Source organism: Solenopsis invicta, chromosome 1 (assembly GCF_016802725.1).
Source record: "Solenopsis invicta isolate M01_SB chromosome 1, UNIL_Sinv_3.0, whole genome shotgun sequence".
Classification (NCBI taxonomy): domain Eukaryota; kingdom Metazoa; phylum Arthropoda; class Insecta; order Hymenoptera; family Formicidae; genus Solenopsis; species Solenopsis invicta.
Window position 1 is genome coordinate 25,845,803 of NC_052664.1, and position 19,012 is coordinate 25,864,814.

General features: G+C 34.2%; 4 protein-coding genes across 7 annotated transcripts in view; 1 reads left to right on the forward strand and 3 right to left on the reverse strand.

Annotated features, from left to right (window-relative positions):
- The window catches only part of LOC105202008 (cGMP-dependent protein kinase, isozyme 2 forms cD4/T1/T3A/T3B), a 52,346-nt gene extending 45,890 nt beyond the window's left edge, over window positions 1–6,456 (reverse strand). The window contains exon 1 of the mRNA XM_011170342.3: window positions 5,654–6,456. Coding sequence (XP_011168644.1) covers window positions 5,654–6,231 — 578 coding nt within the window. The 5' untranslated portion in view covers window positions 6,232–6,456. The remainder of the gene's footprint in view (window positions 1–5,653) is intronic.
- A 1,529-nt stretch (window positions 6,457–7,985) lies between these two features.
- On the reverse strand, window positions 7,986–11,181 carry LOC105202007 (protein TAPT1 homolog). Its single transcript, XM_011170340.3, has 7 exons — window positions 10,989–11,181; window positions 10,346–10,500; window positions 9,787–9,884; window positions 9,393–9,727; window positions 9,207–9,304; window positions 8,913–9,128; window positions 7,986–8,748 (listed from the first exon to the last, which is right to left on the reverse strand). The coding sequence occupies exons 1-7, from the start codon at window positions 11,179–11,181 to the stop codon at window positions 8,164–8,166; spliced, it is 1,680 nt and encodes a 559-aa protein (XP_011168642.1). The 3' UTR covers window positions 7,986–8,163.
- An 11-nt stretch (window positions 11,182–11,192) lies between these two features.
- On the reverse strand, window positions 11,193–18,994 carry LOC105202006 (uroporphyrinogen decarboxylase). Of its 4 annotated transcripts, XM_039451915.1 has the most exons (8): window positions 18,391–18,539; window positions 17,937–18,278; window positions 17,659–17,817; window positions 17,370–17,531; window positions 17,120–17,257; window positions 16,855–17,028; window positions 16,164–16,304; window positions 11,193–11,509 (listed from the first exon to the last, which is right to left on the reverse strand). In XM_039451915.1, exons 2-7 carry the CDS (start codon window positions 18,231–18,233, stop codon window positions 16,164–16,166), a joined length of 1,071 nt encoding a protein of 356 aa, XP_039307849.1. In that variant the 5' UTR covers window positions 18,234–18,278; window positions 18,391–18,539; the 3' UTR covers window positions 11,193–11,509. The 4 variants fall into 4 exon arrangements, with proteins under 4 accessions (XP_039307849.1, XP_039307860.1, XP_011168640.1 ...); XM_039451926.1 differs by lacking the exons at window positions 11,193–11,509; window positions 18,391–18,539 and adding an exon at window positions 18,878–18,994 and having other exon boundaries at window positions 15,976–16,304; XM_011170338.3 differs by lacking the exon at window positions 11,193–11,509 and having other exon boundaries at window positions 15,976–16,304.
- LOC105202005 (coiled-coil domain-containing protein 40) lies at window positions 11,273–16,207 on the forward strand. The gene is made up of 9 exons (XM_026132375.2): window positions 11,273–11,512; window positions 12,530–12,801; window positions 12,918–13,540; window positions 13,724–13,967; window positions 14,099–14,509; window positions 14,607–15,128; window positions 15,221–15,511; window positions 15,574–15,732; window positions 15,824–16,207. The coding sequence occupies exons 2-9, from the start codon at window positions 12,574–12,576 to the stop codon at window positions 16,049–16,051; spliced, it is 2,706 nt and encodes a 901-aa protein (XP_025988160.1). The 5' UTR covers window positions 11,273–11,512; window positions 12,530–12,573; the 3' UTR covers window positions 16,052–16,207.
- Window positions 18,995–19,012: the final 18 nt, after the last annotated feature.

Sequence of the window (19,012 nt, forward strand, 5' to 3'; positions counted from 1 at the left end):
ATTAATTAATTAATGTTAAATAATATATGTTAAATAAATGTGGTTGCTTATTGGACCTTTCTTTTAGTTAAGATTTCGTATGAATTAATATAAATATTTATGAAATAATCATAAAATAATTATGAATAAATATTTTGAAGACCTACAGCCTTAAATAAGTATACAAATGAATATTTTTTAATATAAAAGTTTTGAATGAATAAAATTTGTAGCCCAAACTCAAATAAATTTTTTGGTTGTTTCTTTTATTAAAATTAAAAAATAGTTTGTGCAACGTAAATCTTTTTTTAAATGAAAGAAATATGTTTTTAAAATCAGAACAACTAAATTATTTCTTACATTTCTGTCAGTACTTTTTTCAATTAAATAATTATTTGTTTAAATTAAACAAATAATTTGGACAAAAAAATTTAATTACTATCAAAAAGGTTAATAATATCATTTCTTGAAATCAAATAAATTTTTATTTTCCGCAAAGATACTTCACTTCAACTTAAAAGAAACAATTTCATCAATTTAAACATAATTTTTCTCTGCGTGCAGTAGCTTTAGAGATTGTATATATGTCAAAATTTGCTGCAATTTCCTGCTGGAATTTGATCGCTACATAGTGATTTTTTTATAATATACTCTAAATTGTTTGTCTAGATTATTGAAAATACGCCACGATTGAAATTAACCATTATAAAACGCAGCGCGAGAGAGATTATATAAAAACCTAATTTCTAATCTTAAAACTTAATCTTCCTCTCTCTTTATCTGCCTATCCGTCCATCTATCTATTCATCTGTCTACCTATATATCCAGCTGTCTATCTATCCATTTATCCACGTAGCCATCTATCTTTTAAATTCGATGCGTCTATATGTTATAGGAAAGACTCAGTCCAGGAAGTTAAATGTCAACTGCGAGTTTCTCACACGAGAGAAGATATTTGCGTCACTAATTTCCACCTTTCTATGGTGCAACCTGTGTAGAGGTCTGCTGCCGGCGCCGCCTTCGAACGCGGAACGTAAATCCACGAACGTCAAACGAATGAGTCTCTAGCGCCGGCCTCGATACTCGTGCCACGTGTCTCGAGTTTCGATACGCCTACGCATCTACACGCGTGCGAACGCGTATTGAGGCGTGCGTGTGCGCTTCGCGTTCGGATTTAGCGAAGTACGAACGCGAGCGCTAAACGGAGCAACGAAATGAGCGCGAAATCGCGACGACGACGATTGTTGACGCTCTTAATTTCTCTTCTGATAGCAGCGCATTTGGACTTTCCCCCTGGAAAAAAAAAAAATTCGCATCGATCGGCAAACACAATCGACGCGCCGCCGAGCGACGTTGCGCGTTTCCGCTCATTCATGTTTTTTTCCAACTTATTTTGTTTACGCGCTCGTGCCGATCCGAATGCACTCATTTCAAACGTATTTACGCGACTTTATAACGTGCCCACGCGTCGCGACAAGAGTTCACGAAATACGCGGTGCGATTTACTCGGCGGGGCGGCCTGACATCACGATACGCGAGCACGAAATGCGCCCGATACGACTGGAAAGATCCGTGCCCCTCGTAAATCGAGAGTAACGATAAAACAAATACATTACGCCCACAAACAATCTCTCTTTCTCCCTCTCTCTCTCTTAGATATAGATACTAAAAGTCTAACCAAGTGGTCGTTTCGACGTCGGCGCGTTGGGCGATGTCGCCTTTAAAATTCAAATTACACGTAACGTCACGTAATTCGCCTCGTTACGTTCACCAAATCTATTATGTCACCGTTACCTTAACGCACAATTTATGAATCGGAGAATAACACGAGGTTATGATAAGTTTGGTCTTAACATAATGATGACCAAACGTGAATTGGCTTTAACCGGTCGATAATAATTTAAAGCCAGACAATTTTTTGTGTGATGCCAAGCTTCAGATGCGAAAAAATTGATTAATTCTATCGTTTAATTATTTTCAGAACGGGTTAATAATTAGTTAAAAAGTTAAAAAAAGTTAAATAATAAAGATAAAAAGCTAACTTTGAACTTAACTTAATCATTTTTAAATGATTTAATTTTTAACTTTAATTAGTTATTTTTGAAACACATAAACTTTACTTTAACTTTTTCCTAAGTTAAAAATTCATCTATAAAAAAGGAAAAAAAATTTATATAAACAAAAATATATTCCTACATAAAAAAAGCATTTATATTTCCTTGTTATTTTATATAAACTTAATTTACAAATAAAATATTAAAAATTTGTTTGATAATCCATATTATAACTGTTTCGAGAGTAAACTAAACTTAAAAAATTATGAATTTCTAATTTAATGTTTTTCAAAATTAATTCTTAATTTAATTTAATTTTAACGTAACTTTCAATTGAATTAGTTTTTTGTTCATGTAACTTAAGTAAATTAATTAACGTAACTAAATTTATTTTATAAGCCGTTAACTTTAATTTAATTAAAAAAATATACTAATTCTGGTTATTTTTATCTCTTTCTCTCCTCCCCCTCCTCTCCCGCTCATTCACGAGTATCTTAATTTGATATTTTTAATTCGGAGGCTTAGAAACAGAGATATATTTAACAAGAGATATTGTTGATAGAAAGATAGCGAAATAGCGCTGACTTATCTTCCGAAACATCGAAGACGAAGCCGATAGGAAGTAATCGGATGCCCGCGAACGAAAGTGTCTGCTTTGGCGCGCAACGAGGCGCGAAAGCGCAATTTTAGAGTGAAGGAGAAAGGAGTCCAGACTCCTTCGGATCGAACGCACTAAAACGCATAATATATGCGGTGACAGCGACGACGGGTCACATCGCATGGCGAACGCGGCTGCATGTCGTCGGCACGTCAGGCGGCCGGTGCAAGCGCACCGTTCGCAATCGCGTAAATCCCACCCAATCTATAACACGTGCAGTTCAATAAAAAAAAAGTTATTCTTTAACAGAGTGAAGCTAATTATTTCCCATAATCGGGTGAATGCTGAATGCGAATCTGATTTCCAAATTGCTCCATCACGTCACATTTTTGAGAAATTTGCAATTAAAGTTGCAAAAAAATTACTTTTACATATTTTGTCATAATTATTATAATTATGATATATGACGTGATAGAAAAGTTTTATTGCATTCAAAATTAAGCATGCATACTAGGACTTTCGGTCCTCAAAAGAAATTTTCTGTGTCGGCTATGGTTAATAAGGTATTCACGGTTAAATATGGGCTATGTGAAAAATCCCCATATGCGATTTTTTGCTCGAATTCAAACATGATTTAATTTTCATGGGCTAAATTAATTTAGAGATTTTAAATTCGTCAATTTTAGCATTAGAATCATGTTTAGTATCATGAAAGATTTTTATATATCAATTTTGCAAAAATTTAGGCTCAAAAAAAATTTGTTAAAAAAGTAAAATATTTAATCAAAATTAAACATTAAGTTGATTTAACAATTAGTTGCATAAAAAAGATATAGTTCATTCATGTCAATTATTAAAATTTTTAATCAGAAATTAACTAAATCAACTCAATACTTAATTAAATGTATCGTACTAATAATAAAATGTTATATTTATAAATATAATATAACCAATCGTTCGGTAATACTTATTAAATATGTAAAAAAGTAAAATTATTTTTAGTTATGTTAATCAAATATTTAATCAACATTATTTCAACATTCGGTGATTATTATACTGAGAAAAAAAATCAAAATACAACAATAGCAAACAAATGTTACTTGTATTTTTTCTTCGATATTTATTGGTTGTAAAGAAAATTAACGGTGATAACGAAATATACAATTTTGTGAAACATTTCATTTTTTTTATTAATTGATTTATTTACTAGTAATAAATCTTTATTTCGCCAGTTTGAAATAAAAATTTATTTTAGTGAAATAAATGTATATCTCACAAATAAATCTTTCAAGTGTTTTCTCAATAAATCTAATCCTTTTTTTTTTAGTGAGTAAATTTATGAGTATTCGGGTCCTCTGAGTTGTGACATTTTCTTCCAATAAAAAGTGTGTTTAGCCATACACGGAAAGAACGGTTTTGCTGATATACCTAAAAATTTAATCAAAATGCAGATCTAAAAATAATCTTGTCGAACCATTAAAAAAATCATGAAGGACATTCGAGCGTGATGAATAATGCTGCAAGAAGCTTAATATGTTAGCAACCAGCCTGAACGTCCCATATAATTATTTTGATGATCGAATAAAAAGCTATTTTCAGATGTAAATATTTCCAGCTAAATCTTTAAATACTTTGGTAAAACTTTCCTTGTTTCAAGCAAGCTGATCAGTTCTCAAATATAAAGTTTAGACCTTAGAGAGAGCAAATTAACGCTCAGAGCTTACAGAAAAAAGCTAAAAGTTTTTTATATCTTTCATAGACCGACTTTCTATATCTTTCATACACAGTTCTTAGCAATTCTTCGCATTAATTTCATTAAAAAAAGAAAAAAAAATTTGCTGAAAAACAATTTTGCTAAAAATAATTATGATGAAATATTAAAAAAGTTATATCGGATGTTGAACTTGGTTGTTAAACTGTCAAAACTTGTTTATAACAACTGACATTATCATACTTGGGCTTCCTACATAATTATTTTGATGGCCCAACATAAAATCATTTTCTGATCTGTATCTAGCTAAATTTTTAGATGCTGTAGTAAAACTGCCCTTACAAAAATGTAATAATGACAATATTAAAATAGCGAGAAATTGAAGTAATATATTTATACTTATTTTGAGTATTAAAAGTACTAACAACGGTATTTTTAAATTACTTAAAATAAATATTAAGTGTTACTTAAATTACTTACCAATTTATTACTGTCGGTATTACATTTCTATAAGGGTGTCCTTTTTTCGTGCACGCATAGTAAACGACAAATGCGAATTCAACGACTTGCGTTCATTCGCATTATTCGCATATCTCATACGAATTTCCAAAGGAATTGAATCATAAATTGCGCACAGCTGGCGCAAGTGATGTTAGCAGATGAAGTCGTTGACATGTAGACAACGCGATCGGCGACGAGACCGAAGGTGCTAAACATCGAAGATTGAAGCCGGCAAGTTCAATTATTATCGCGAACGGTCCGCTCGAGAAAATAACCGCAGGCGAAAGAAAAGAAACGCAGCACGCAAGGAACTCGCTTTTTGCGTATATTCGTATAGCGAGGAAATTCGTGAATTTATTTATCGAAATTACTCCGATTCCGATATTGAAGTATCGCGAGTGTTTTTCGATCAATTTTGTACGAATTCCAACTGAAAATAGTAAAGTTCCGGATAGTGGCGACGACGCATCTCTTTCCAGACCAATCATATTAGAATTTAGTTCGCTAACTATATCACATAATTCTTCGTGCATTTGATTGCGTTTAGCGTTGAGGTCAAAATGAGAAACGTTAGCCGGCGTTAGAAGCGACGAAGCTGGAGCTGTCGGCAAGCGTCGTGATGACACGACGAGTTAAAAATAGCATTTATTTAAATAAATTTAAAAAGCTGGAGAGGGACAGTGGCGAGGCGCGATGGGTCGCAGTGCAAGGGGTCGAGAGAAGGCAAAAGGACTTGTTGCTCGCGCGGGCGCGGGCGCGCGGCGCGCGCCGCGAGCAACAAGTAGAAAAACAGTGCCGCGTGGTACCAACCTGTCGCTCTTGTCGACCACCGCGAGAGGCGCGAGCTCTTGGAGCGGCGGCTCCGCGGATATGCCCTGGGCACGGTCGCGCGTACGCGGCTTCGTCGGCGTGAGCGGCGGAGCCGCGCTGAACGGCAGCACGCTCAGGAACTTGTCCAGGTGGCTGCGCAACTCCTGGATCTCGGCATCCCGGCAACGGACGACATCCTCGAGCTCGGCGATTCGCTCGTCCTTGGCGCGTAGAAGCTCCTGGAACTCCCTCAGGGTGCCCATGCTGACAAACGCGGCGGCGGCGGCGGCGGTGGCGGTGGCGGCACCTCCTCCACCGGCACCGGCGACGACGTGAGGCACTTGCGTGACTTGCGTGGTGGTAGCGGTCGTGGCGACGATGCTGGTACCGCTGGCGACGACCGCGGCGGTCCCGTCCGTCGTCGGCAGCTGCGTCGATGAGGCAGCGGCAACGGAGGCGGCGTCCTCCTCGTCGGCGAGCCGCTGCTCTGACGACGAGAAGCACAGCGAGTCAAAGCACACGCGCATAGACACGCAGGCGTCGCCGATGGGCACTCGGTATTTCGTACCCTCGTCCATTCAACTTGTTGTCGTGATGCGCGAGAGAGGAGGACGACCCATACGCGTCGCGACCGGGGCTCCGAGACGAGGACGTCGTCGGTCGTTACTATCGCGCGAATTCGCGTGATTCGCGCTCCCGAAGAGCGGCGGCGGTGGACGACGTCCTCCACCGCTACCGTGACGTTCGGCCTCCGTGCTCCGTGCTCCGTAGTCGGCCGAACGAGAGAGCGAGCGGTTGCGCGCGCGGAGTGGGAGAGAAAAGGACGAGACGCGCAAAAGGAGCGGAAAGAGAAAGAGAGAGAGAGTGAGACGAGGAAGATCACCGGACGATGAGAAGGGAAGTGGGAGGAAAAGCGCGAGAGGGAGACGAGCCACTCGCGTGCTGCCCTCCCCCCAGAAGTCACACGCTTCGTCGACGAACTGTGGAGTCAATTGAATCCTCGATGTGCCGATCGCTACACTTCCGTAGGTAAGGAACGCGCGCACTTTTCGATCGTCGATAAAGTAGAAAAGAAGAGACGTGTGTCATGATTGTTAACGTGCAAAAAATATAAAATATTAGGAAGAAGTAAAATTTTTAAATCAGTTTTCTCAATAAATATTAAACGTGATGCACAATGGAATAAAACGTAAGACAAAAAAAAGTGCTGTACAAGATACGTGAATTATTATTTATATGTATAACGTTCATTGATTCTACTTTAATTCCTGTTCCTAATATCTAATATTCCTTTATTATGCACAGAATCTAATATACACAAAGAACGCTTTCTTTTCTTCATTTAACATATTGAACTGTTCCTTATTTCCTGTTGCTATTGAGTGTGCTTTTCATTGTGTATTTAAGCTTAACTACACACAGAACGCGGCAAGCTATAGTGACGGGAATTACCGACACATTACAGTGTTCATTAATTTTCGAATTGGTTCTACAGATCACAAAATCCTTTTACAGAACAAAAGTACGCACCAAAACAAAGTGCGGGCTGGTAAATTTTACGAGAAAATCGAACAAAAAGTTAAAAATTTATTTATTTTCGGCTCGTGGATCTGTCAACCGAGGTTAACTTTTGTCATTTACTAACGTTCTGTAGCTCGTATGTATGAAATGAGACCAGGCCGCACTTTAGAAAACTCTAACAAACAACATGACTGTGTGTCATTCCAGTCAAAAACCTAACAAAAAAGTTTAACATGTAAACAGCTATACGTGTACAAATTTCGCTTAGCGCACGTAAACAATGGCAAGCAGAGTAGTGACTGTAGTTGATAAGTTTTTTCGGAGATGGCGAAATAATCGAAAAACAAAGACAGATTTATGCATTAGACAAAGAGCGATAGCCTGGTCTCCCTCGAAAAATAATCTGCAATGCCGACGTCGAGGAAGTTCTTCGGTCACTATAGCATCCTCTTAAGCTATTTAAGCTTAACTACACACAGAACGCGGCAAGATATGCGACTGATAGCCAATGATTCTTTCGCTCTTGTGGAAAAACAGGAAATTAATTGGCTACCATTGCATCTTATCATGCGGCAAATATTGCGTGTCCCGCGTGTGCAAGAATCATAACTTTCATGTAATATTGTTTATGTAATACCTATTTATAACTCCTCATCTTTTCCCAACTTCAAGGTAATGACAAAATTATTGCAGATTAGGATATTGAATATTCCAAGATTTTCAGTACTAAATAACATTAAATATTTAGAAGTAAAATATAGTTTCTATAACTACATGTATATAACATATGTTCAATAATAAAACTTAATAATAATCAAGTAATGGTAACCAAATTTATTGTTCTTACATAGATACCTTATGCAAATATCGTTGCAAAAAAGCGTTCATTAGTATATTAGTCAGTGCACGTATATGTATATGTACAACAAAATATGTACAGTTTATAAATAAAAAAAATCATTACATATTAATTGTACTAATGATATTTGTCACTGCGGAAGAAGAGGTTCGCTTCCTGTCCTTAACACGGTTTTCGTGACATTCGTAAGCTCGTCGAAATTACACTGAATTTTTTCACTTTTCTGTGTCTCTTCTGGTTTCAGAAACGCCTCGTTTAAACAGACGTTGTTCAAACTGACAGCGCTATTCGAGAAGATAGCCGTGCCAAGATTTGGATTTTTCATGTCGACACTGTTGGCACGATTCTTCGACGGAGATTTTGTGGGAAAGTCGTCTTTACCAGGTTGCGCGTGCAACGACATTATGTCGCACGCCTTACCGAGAATAATTAAACTATTTAATATTCGAAGAGATACCAGTATAAGATAAGCTAATAATAAAAGTATGATATTAGCTGGTCTCGCGGATGGCGTCAAGGTCGTACACAGTACGCGAGCTATGGCGACTCCCAGAGGAAGAGGTATAAAGCCCATTCGCCGTGCGACCAAATCTGATGGATCCGAGAATGCTGTTTCACGACGTGTTTGCGCCATGTCATAAGCCAAACTCACGGTATAATCCTTGTAGAGAGTCGAAGGCAGCTCATTGAAACGTGTGATGAATGCATGTTTCAACTTTACGAAAATACAATTATTATTAGCGTGAAGATGATTTGTACGATTTGCGCAATGTTTGCCAACAGTAAGCAAATAGAAAAATTATCCAATTTTCGATGTGATAATTTTCTCGCTAGCATATGTATCTACAATATATAATTTATTTTATGTAATATACAAACCCAATCAACGAGAACTTCTGCCAACAATAGAATCACGCAATCAGGTAGTAGAACAGCAAGACGATCACTATGCCATGCATATTCCTTCATCGTTTGCAGACTTACTACAAGAAGCAGCATAAGTAGATGGAATCTTTCTCTGACGTCGGCACAGGCCAATTGAAATAAGTTATTCTTGTCAAATTTTTTGAAGACGGAACCCTTCAGTTCTACAAACTAAAAGTATTCCATGTGAAATGTTTTAAACCAAAAAAAAAAAGATGCAAGCAATTTTACTTTTCTTAGTACACTTACGTTGTTGGACATCATAATTGTGAGAAGAGCCTTATTACTGCTGTTGATTGCTACATTTAACGTTGTCGCTTGACATAATACCAATACACTATGTGAAACTTTATGAGAAAGTCAAGGTATACATATATCTTATTGCGTGTTAAGCCTATATTCATTATCGAGTTAATCGCAATAATTAAAGGATACACACATAAAGAACAGCAAATATGAGATGTGGCAATGTACCAAAAGGTTTCGTACGGGTGGTACTGGAACGCGACCGTGGCTCGGTGGCGGTCCAAAGCAAGGCATCTATAGTGTCTTGGCCGAAAGCGCTAAAAAGACGATCTGCTACTTCTAACATGTTATAAAATATGTATAGCTTTATAACCGATTGACTCTTAACTAAATGATACATCATGGAGGTGTCCACCTTCCAGGTTGCTGCACAGCAACCCACCATTACAATTCCCTTTAGCAAATCGCACACTTCAGCAGGACTCAAGTATCTTTCTGTAACTTTTGCATGATCTTTCTCATTCCTACAAACAAAATTGTGATCAAAATTTTTACATAAACAAATATATTTCATTCTAAATACCTTAAATAGTGTCGTAAAGGCCTCGTAATCACTGCCCATAAGGCCATAGCAAATCTTAATGGTAAAAATGTATATACAAATAGAAAGGAGTCAGCACACTACAATGAAAAAACATATAACATGTAATATAATAAATTATTATAAGAGATTTCAGCTGTTATTTCATTCTTATGACAATATTATATTATATCTCTATAAGTGACACAAAAATAAACCTCATTCAGGGGAGAAGAAAGAAAACTGTGTATTTTAAAATTAATTATTTAAGAAAGTATTAAGCACAAGTTAAGTAAGAGGTAATTACAAACTGCTTGTTTAGTTAGTTCTTTAGAAAAAAAAATGTAGGTATAATTTTATTATTCAAACCCTTAAAAAAATTGCCTTTTAATTTGTGTCACTTTTCCTGTTTTTAATTTTCTCTTTTTTTATTTGAATTAAACTTTTAGTATTTTTCTTGATTGAAAACTGATATATTTAAAACACAATCTGCACATGATACAAAAAATTTTGACTTATATTATTTTTCTTGCAGGAGTGTGATATGTCATGAAATATGCACCTGAAGGAATCCATATGCCATAAAGTTTTCCACATCCATAGGTATTTTCAAGAAAGAGTAAACTTTCTCCCTTCTTGCAGAGAATCTCTCCTCATCGTGCTCCAGCTGATAACCCCTTGTTAATTCCGTCCTTAAAAACTGCATCAATGATACACCTATGTAAAGAAACAATATATTTATCAAACAGATGTAATATTTGTTTGCTAAAATAATTGTTTGTAATAAAGTTTGTAACAAACTGTATAATAACAGCTACTAATAATACAATAATTTATAATAATTAACAATACAAAAAAAAGTAAGATAACAAGTATAAAATCAAATGTTATAACAAATATAAAGTAATAACTATAAATATAAATAAAAAATATAAATATAAAAAATAAATATTTAAAAAACTTGTCAAAACCTTAAAAGGATTATTTCACAATTCTTTATATGTATTATTTTCATAGTTTACGTTTTTGAGATAAATATATTTTGTAGAAAACCCGGCAGTTGCCACTTTCGTGTAAGACGGCATAAATGATTGATATCATCTTATCTAATCTATTGAAGTGTGTGCATGTGTCACTGTTTTTTCTTTCTACCGTTTTTTTCACACTGCTATTTATTGCCGCGTGAAGCGTCTCGACGAACTTACGTTGCTTCCTCTTCTTCTGCGCATCTTGACCGTCGGATAATTGCGGTCTACAATGCGAAGGCTCGACACTTTCCACACGCCTGTCGTGGGATGACATATGAGTTTTGGACATGTCAGTACCGCGAAATCTGATCGTCCTTTTCTCCGGCCAACTTTGCTCCATATTCCCATCGCTGTCGCGCGCGTTCTGCATCGTACAGGCAACGACGTCAAATCAAACCCTCAGCGAGAGCCGCGTCGTCCAGCGCAACACTCGGTCATTCTACGGGCCCGCGACGAGGTCTCAAGACCTAACCGTGACGCGCATCCTGTCCCACGACCAACCTCTGACGTACTTCTCCGACCAGGACTGTCAGACTGTCACAACACCAGCGGGAACGCGGGAAGACGACTGGCGATTGGCAACGCGCGTCTCACACGCGACGGTGACAGCGCCGACGGTATTCGGTCTACCAACTGCGTAACGTCAGTCCTGGAACCTGGTTTCTCGCTCGATTCGCGCCGATCTGTCTCGTGCAACCCTAGTAAGCCACGTAATTTTGTTTGACATTTTTAACAATTTTTTTGTTGATACATTGGTCAAGTTTTTTTTAACACTGAATTAGGTAGTCATCGATAAACTTCTATTCTGGTCTTATCGCGTTGTGTATTATCAGAATTTACATTATCAACCATCGATATCCTGAAGAATTTTTTTACAACTCATAATTTTTCAAAATTTTCATACAAATTTTATATAATTTCTTAGAAAATTTCTTTGATTTCTCATACGAATTGGAATTTTAAATACACTTTTTAATTGCTGAAAAAGTATATTTTTTCTACAAATCTTTATTATATATGTAAATTGTGAAATATTCTATGGTTTTTCATTCTATTATAACTTTCTGAAGAAAACGTATATTTTTATAAATTTTCATAAATTTAAAATATAAAAAATTCTTAACAAGAGCTATTTTAAAATTTTTCAACCAGAATAATTAAGATAAAATTTATTTTGTAAAAACAAGTTTACAATTCATATTTTATATTTACAAATATTTTACATATATGTATTTATTTTAATATTTTTGAAATATTATTTTACCTTAATACAGTCATTATTTTATTATGCTCAAACTATTATGAGTTTATTTAAATAATAAAAATTGCATAATTAAAAATGTATGTTGTCTCATTCATCACATATATATGTAATTTAATGACGCAGATTTTATTATTTAAATAAGACTTAGCTTTACTTATCCTTTACTATTTTACCTTAAAACAGTTATTTTTTTATCTTAATATATGCAAGTTCTTATTTGAATAGTAAAAATTGCATTTAATTATATTGTTCCCCTCGTCAGACACATATGTACTTTAATTATGCAATTTTTATTATTTAAATAACACTCAACTCTGTTAAGACAAGTTCAAACAAGAGATATTGATCATATACTGGCTGTCATGATGATGTCATACTTCCTTAGCTACGAATGTGGTTTGAATCAACAACAGTCTGATGTGAGTCTGAGGCAAGTCTCCGTATATGATTTCAGAATAGAAGCTTTTTACAAAAAACCCAGCATCATAGTATTCCACAATGAATACCTTGACTGTAAGCAACGCTTCAGCTCCATCTTCTGATGTTGCTAATAATATGGAACAGTCAGGGACCAGAATCAAAAAGAAATTATGGATAGACACGAAGTCTTTGAACGTGCCAAATGTTCTGGATCCAGACGACTCCTTGATGAAGAAATTCCAAAATGCTTTGCGAGATCATCTTGTTCGCGTCGACAACAAGTTAAATGACGAAATATTAGAACTTGTGAGTAACTGAATCCTTATTTTTCTAGAGTTAAAGAATTTGATAAATAAAAAGAAATTTATATATTTGAAATGCTATTTTCATTAAATATTAATTAAATTTATTAAATATTTCAGGAAGCTAATATAAAGGCTTTAGAGAAGGAACGAGAAGCAGACAGTTTAGAAATGTATTATGCTCAACAGGAAATAGCGCAGCAACAAATGACAATTGAAAAGTTCCAAAACATGATACTAAATGTGAATTTATTGCGCGAAGAAAAAGATACATGTGTAAAGAATGCGAAAGATATCCACAAGGCTATTCATGTTAAATTATTCGACGAGAAAAAGAAAGAAGAAACTCTCATACGCGAATTGGAGCAGCTTACAGCCTTGCAAGCGCAATTTTCAGAATGGCAAAAAGAGCTTGAGAATAGCTTGGCCATTTCTAAACAAGTATCGAAGAAAGATAAGACAATTCAACGAGAGCTGATAGCTCAGAAACAGCAGAAGGACTGTATAATATATAAACTTATGGAGGAAGTGTGGAGAATTAAAACCGAGATAGCCAATTTGGACATGCAAATGCAATTGAAGAATAAAGAAAAAATTGAGATAAATCAGATGATCGCCGACGTTAATGCCGATCTAGAAACGTTGCATAAGCAGCACACGAATTTGTGCAACGCCTGGAATTCCGTTGTATTAAATATCACTAAGCGAAATAAAGTCTATGAGCAACTAAACACAGAGCGTGAGTACGTAATGGCTTGGTGGTTTCCTTAAATTTAAATGAATAAAATTGTAATTAGAGACAATAATACAGTATTATAATTAAGTTGCATCTATGACTTTAGTAGAAAGAAATAATTATTTCGGTTAAAGATGAAAGTTCTTGCTACTATCATAATGAAAGATTACAGTATTGAATATGCTTTCAGAAAAATATGTGAATCTTTTAATATATTACACACGGAAATAGAGAAATTAAAAAAGGAAACTTACAAAGAATCAGAGAATAATGAGAATCTGACCTCATTGCATACACGAATAGAAGACAATATACAGATTAATAAAAAATTGACAGAAATTGGAAATGATAAGCTCAATAATTTGGAATCTGAATTAGTAAAAATAGCAAAATTCAGTGAACAAGAACAACATGAATTTGATTTAGCTGATAATGTATATAGAATATTAATGTACACTTATATATAAAAAAACTTATAAATTAAATTATTAATTAAATATTTATTTATAAAGATGTTATTTTTATGACAGTTATATTAATCTATAATGATATCGTATTTTTTTAGGAATGGCAATATTTATTACATGAAGAGGAAGAAACTGATAAAGAATTTACAAAATTTTTGAATAAGCAAAACGAGTTGGAAAAAACAATATACAGCAAATTGGAAGAGAAAGTTGCGCATAATAAAGCGGCGCGGTATTTAAATAAATTATTATTAAATTCTAAAGAGACGATACAAGAACAAGAATTATTATTGGTAGAAACGGAAAACTCATATGGCAAAAAGTTATTGGAATTGGAACAACTTAATTCATACAAGTCTCATGAGAAGATGGAATTAGAGGAACTCTTGCAAGGTAATATTAAAAAGGGAAAGGAGATAGATGAAATTCAAAAAGAAATCAAGAAGCATGATACAGCGATTGACAGAAAACGAGTAAAAGTTATCAGCTTGAATCAAACCATTGAAGAAGTATGAACATTATTAACTGAAAATTTTACTAGAATATGAGAATTTTCTAATAGAATTTTTAATATTTATACATTATTATTTTCATTCTTTTTTATAGATATTATCGCATAGGGAGGGTAGAGAAATTAATCCTTTTGACATAAAAATAAAAAGCTTGGAAAAGAACATAGAAGAAATTCAGCAAAGTAATCAGAAGTCACAGCAATTGTGGATTCGCCAAGAAGGATATATGATTACGCTGAGTCAACAAAGAGATTTACAACTACAACAACTTAATCTTCATAATAAAGAAATTATGATTATGGAGCAAAAGAATTTAAAACTAGAGCACGCTTTGAGAATGCTTAATAAAGAGGAATCGAACATGGAGAGAATATTGAATCTTTTGCAACAAAGAATGGTGCAAATGAATGCACAATTAGTCATACAAAAAGGATTGAAGGAGGAATTGGAAGACAAAAATTCTATTACAAAAACCGAGGGAATACAATCTCTCGAGGATGCAGAATTAAATCTAATAAAATTGCAAAACGATTTAAAGCAATTGTATGAAGAAAAAGCACTTTTGAAGGACAATCTAGATGCGACGCAACAAGAAAGTTTATCATGGGAAAAAAAAGTAATATTAGATATTAAATATTAGATATCAAATATTTTTGTTAGTGTCAAGCGCGCGTGTAAAATAACATAATTTTTAATTTATGCCTTTAGGTGCAGTTAATGCAAGAAACGATGAAGAAATTGAGAGATGAACGTAGTAGCGGTGGTGATATTACAGCGATGAAAAGTGAAATTCATAAAATGGAAATGCGCCTGTCGCATTTGCGTAGGGCGCAAGAAAAATTGATCCACGATATGGAATTTTGTGTTGCGCGGAGGGATGTTATATTAGACAAAGTTATGAGCAAATTTAAGAAGAATCCTAAAGGACAACACTATCAAAAAGTTATATTCTGCAAACGTCTTGCCGATCAAAGGTTAAAAATAAAACAAATCGTGAAGGTAAATTTCAACTTGTATTAAATTTAATTGATATAACTTCTCTAGTTGAGTATTTATTATAGGATACGAGAAAAATTGAAAATAGAATATTGGAATTGGAAAATCAAATAAAGGATGCAATAGGCAAACATAATGAATCACAGACAGTACTGAAAGTGATAGAAGGCGATATCCCAAATGTGGATCAAGGAATTATACAAACAGAAGCTATTAAATATCACGTACATAATTCATTTTTTTTAATTGTCGAAAATTCGAAATTACTACTTGTCTACAGACTTTAATATAAATGGAAAATTTCTTCTGTTACAGAATTTGCAAGCATTAGTTTTTAAACAACGAAAAGCTAAAATGCTACAGGATATTAAAAGTGGCCGATATAAGATGCTTTTCAAGAGTGAAGTTACACTGAATGAAGAATTTCAAAATGAACAGATTCTTCGTGATTATTTGAAACATGTAATGGAACGAACGAGTCAAGACTTCCCTTTATTAAAGAACGATATTCAAAAAATACTTTTGACATTAGAAATATTATAAAATCCTCTAAAATATTAAGAATAAGATAAAACAATACAATATATTTAATTAATAACAATAATTGTCATTTATAACAAATGCATAGTAAATATGTTTATTATAAAACATATACCTATGCAGAGTGGATTCCTTTAATAAAAGCCTCCATGGATGTAATTGGAGTATCCGGTAAAATGCCGTGTCCCAAGTTAGCAATGTATCGAGTTTTACCAAAATCCGACACCATTTTTTGTGCACGATCAACAATTTTATCCTAAAGAAATATGACAAGATATATTCAATATATTCAATCTACTACATAAATATTTTTGTACCACTGGTTGGGATGATATTTTTCACAATTAGATTTTTATAGTTTTTTTAAGATGCTTGTAGCATTATTACCAAATTTATCAAATTAATTTGAAATATTTTTAACTCCAATTTACGATTACGTTTTAAATCCAATTTTAAAATCCAAGCATCTGAGAACAAAAATATTTGTTACAAAAGTTCGAGATTTCAGAAAATATATCAGAAGACGATATACAAATTTTATTGCAATATTTGAAAAAGGCCTCGAAGTCAACTGAATATTGAATAAAAAAATAAGGGTTTTCATTAAAAATTGTAAAGTTAACTTTGAGAGCTCCTTCATATTCAAGATGAAATAAATATCGCTATTTAATAGATATCACTCATTTCTTGAAATTCTACAAAAATTTTTGTATAAAACATTTTTTCTCAGATGCCTTGATTTCGAAATATTTAATCGGTTCCCTACTTTTTTCTCTATATATACTTTTTTTTTAAATTTAACATACCTGTGGAGAATACATTGCACAAGGATCCATGTTACCTTGTAACGTAATATTAGGACCAAGCTGATTTCTGGCTTCTATAGGATCTACAGTCCAATCAAGACCTATAACTTCATAGCTCTGATCTTTCGCAAGAATTTTTAAGGAATTCATGGTTGCACCCTTTGGAAAAGCAATCTAGAAATAAACATTCAATACTTACATATTTTATATCATTACTTAGGGTTTGTAATATATCGGCCAGGAATAATTATATAAAACATTTTACCATAGGCACTTCTGGAATATTTTCCTCTTTTAACTGCTTTCGTACACGGTCGCTAATTTGTTTGAGATACTTAAAAGAATAATTTGTAAACAAAGCATCATCCAAATAGTCTCCATTGCTTTCAAACACTTGAAGTAACTTGAAAAAAAAAAGAATACAATGCTGTTATTTTTCATTTATGTAATTATTATATGTACAAATAATGTTCTAAGAATTTTTTTACAAGAAAGAATTATACTTTTAATTATACCTGAGCACCAGCTTTTACTTGCATTACTAAGTAATCAACAATAATATCCGTAATCATCTGTAGCAATTTGTGAGTGTCTTCTGGATACTTATATAACCAAGATCTTGCCTTTGCCATTGTAGAACTACCTCCTCCTTGAATCATGTACCCCATCAAAGTCCACTAAAACAAATTAATAATTTTATATTAATGTACAATACATCAAAAGTGAATACTCTCATATCAAAGAAATTTTCAATTAATATATTCATGCAATTCCATTTTTTTTAAATAATATTAAAATACTCACAGGTGCTCCGGTGAATCCTATTAATGGTACTCTACCATCCAATTTATGCCGAGTCAATGTTATAGCATCTCCAACATACTTTAGAGCTTCATTCACATTTGGTCGTACAAGCCGCGTTAAATCACTGGGATCGGCTAAGGGCTGAGGCAAGACTGGACCCTAACAGATATTTCTTATTTACAGAGAATAGAAACAATAATAAATATCAAGTATATTAATGAATACCATGAATACTTGATTGTTACATAAAAAAAATATAATTAGAAGAGAGTACTTACTACCCCTGGTACCATCTCGACTTTCAGGCCCATCGCCTGAGGAATCACCAGGATATCTGAGAATATTATGCTGGCATCTAGTTCGAAACGTTCTATCGGTTGTAAGGTCACCTGACATGCCAATGCGGGCGTTTGACAAACGCTGAAAAAATCGTGCTGAGCTCTGACTTTCTGAAATTCTGGTAGGTATCTCCCTGCTTGCCTCATAACCCAAACTGGAACCCTGTCAACTGGCTCTCCGCGTGCTGCCTTGAGTATTTGATCATTTTTCAAAGGAGGAAAATTGTGCTCAATCATTCCGACAGCCCGGTCGCTTCACGTTTTCTCGAGTTTTACTCCGTTCTGAATAACAATAATATCAATACAATTATTTCCAATTATTTCCAATTATTTCTCATTATATTTTTATCAAGACCTTTTTTACTATTTTAAAATATAAAATTTAGTAACTCACAAAAAATATATACAACAATCAGATTCAATTGTTGCATAGTACCATACTCAATAGTACCACGACGATTTTTCGAGATGCCATCTCTACAATGTGGACATACACTACGATGCCAATATACAAGTTAGACCAAAGAGGAACCTCTCTGCCTATCACAGATATCTGTGCTGCCTTATACATGTATTGACATCGTAGTGTATATCCACGTTGTAGAGATGGCGTCTCAAAAAATCAACTTTAAATTCTCAGCCTTTTTTCCTTTTGATTTTCTCGTAAAATCTATTCTATCCAAGATTTTTGGTGCGCACTTTACTCTACAAAAGGGTTTTGTGATCTGTCAAATCAATTTGAAAATTAATTTATTCTGTAATACGATCGGTATTTAGACTATTTAGGATCCTCTTAATAGTTGAAGTAGTACTGAATCTTGAGTCACAATTTATTAAAATTTCTCTAAAATGTATATATAACTTATAATTTTTTTTCTTACGTCAATGCTATTCTCGTCTGTATCGTCAAAGTGAATTCTTGAATTACCCTCTTGCGTGTGTGTGATTTAACCTAACACTAACTGGATCTACGGAGCCAATCATATGCTAGATGGTCAGCGATTACCCTGAATGCG

Coding starts and splice junctions, on each gene's coding strand:
- LOC105202006 (XM_039451915.1), bottom strand. CDS start 18,233: ATGATTGAGCACAATTTTCCTCCTTTGAAAAATGATCAAATACTCAAG. Junction 17,532..17,658: donor TAGGATTCACCGGAGCACCT/GTGAGTATTTTA, acceptor AATTTGTTTTAG/TGGACTTTGATGGGGTACAT. Junction 17,029..17,119: donor ATATTCCAGAAGTGCCTATG/GTAAAATGTTTT, acceptor GTTTATTTCTAG/ATTGCTTTTCCAAAGGGTGC.
- LOC105202007 (XM_011170340.3), bottom strand. CDS start 11,181: ATGCAGAACGCGCGCGACAGCGATGGGAATATGGAGCAAAGTTGGCCG. Junction 9,728..9,786: donor CCTTTACGACACTATTTAAG/GTATTTAGAATG, acceptor TTTTGTTTGTAG/GAATGAGAAAGATCATGCAA. Junction 8,749..8,912: donor CAGAAGTTCTCGTTGATTGG/GTTTGTATATTA, acceptor ATTTTCGTAAAG/TTGAAACATGCATTCATCAC.
- LOC105202005 (XM_026132375.2), top strand. CDS start 12,574: ATGAATACCTTGACTGTAAGCAACGCTTCAGCTCCATCTTCTGATGTT. Junction 13,968..14,098: donor AATTTGATTTAGCTGATAAT/GTATATAGAATA, acceptor GTATTTTTTTAG/GAATGGCAATATTTATTACA. Junction 15,129..15,220: donor GTTTATCATGGGAAAAAAAA/GTAATATTAGAT, acceptor TTATGCCTTTAG/GTGCAGTTAATGCAAGAAAC.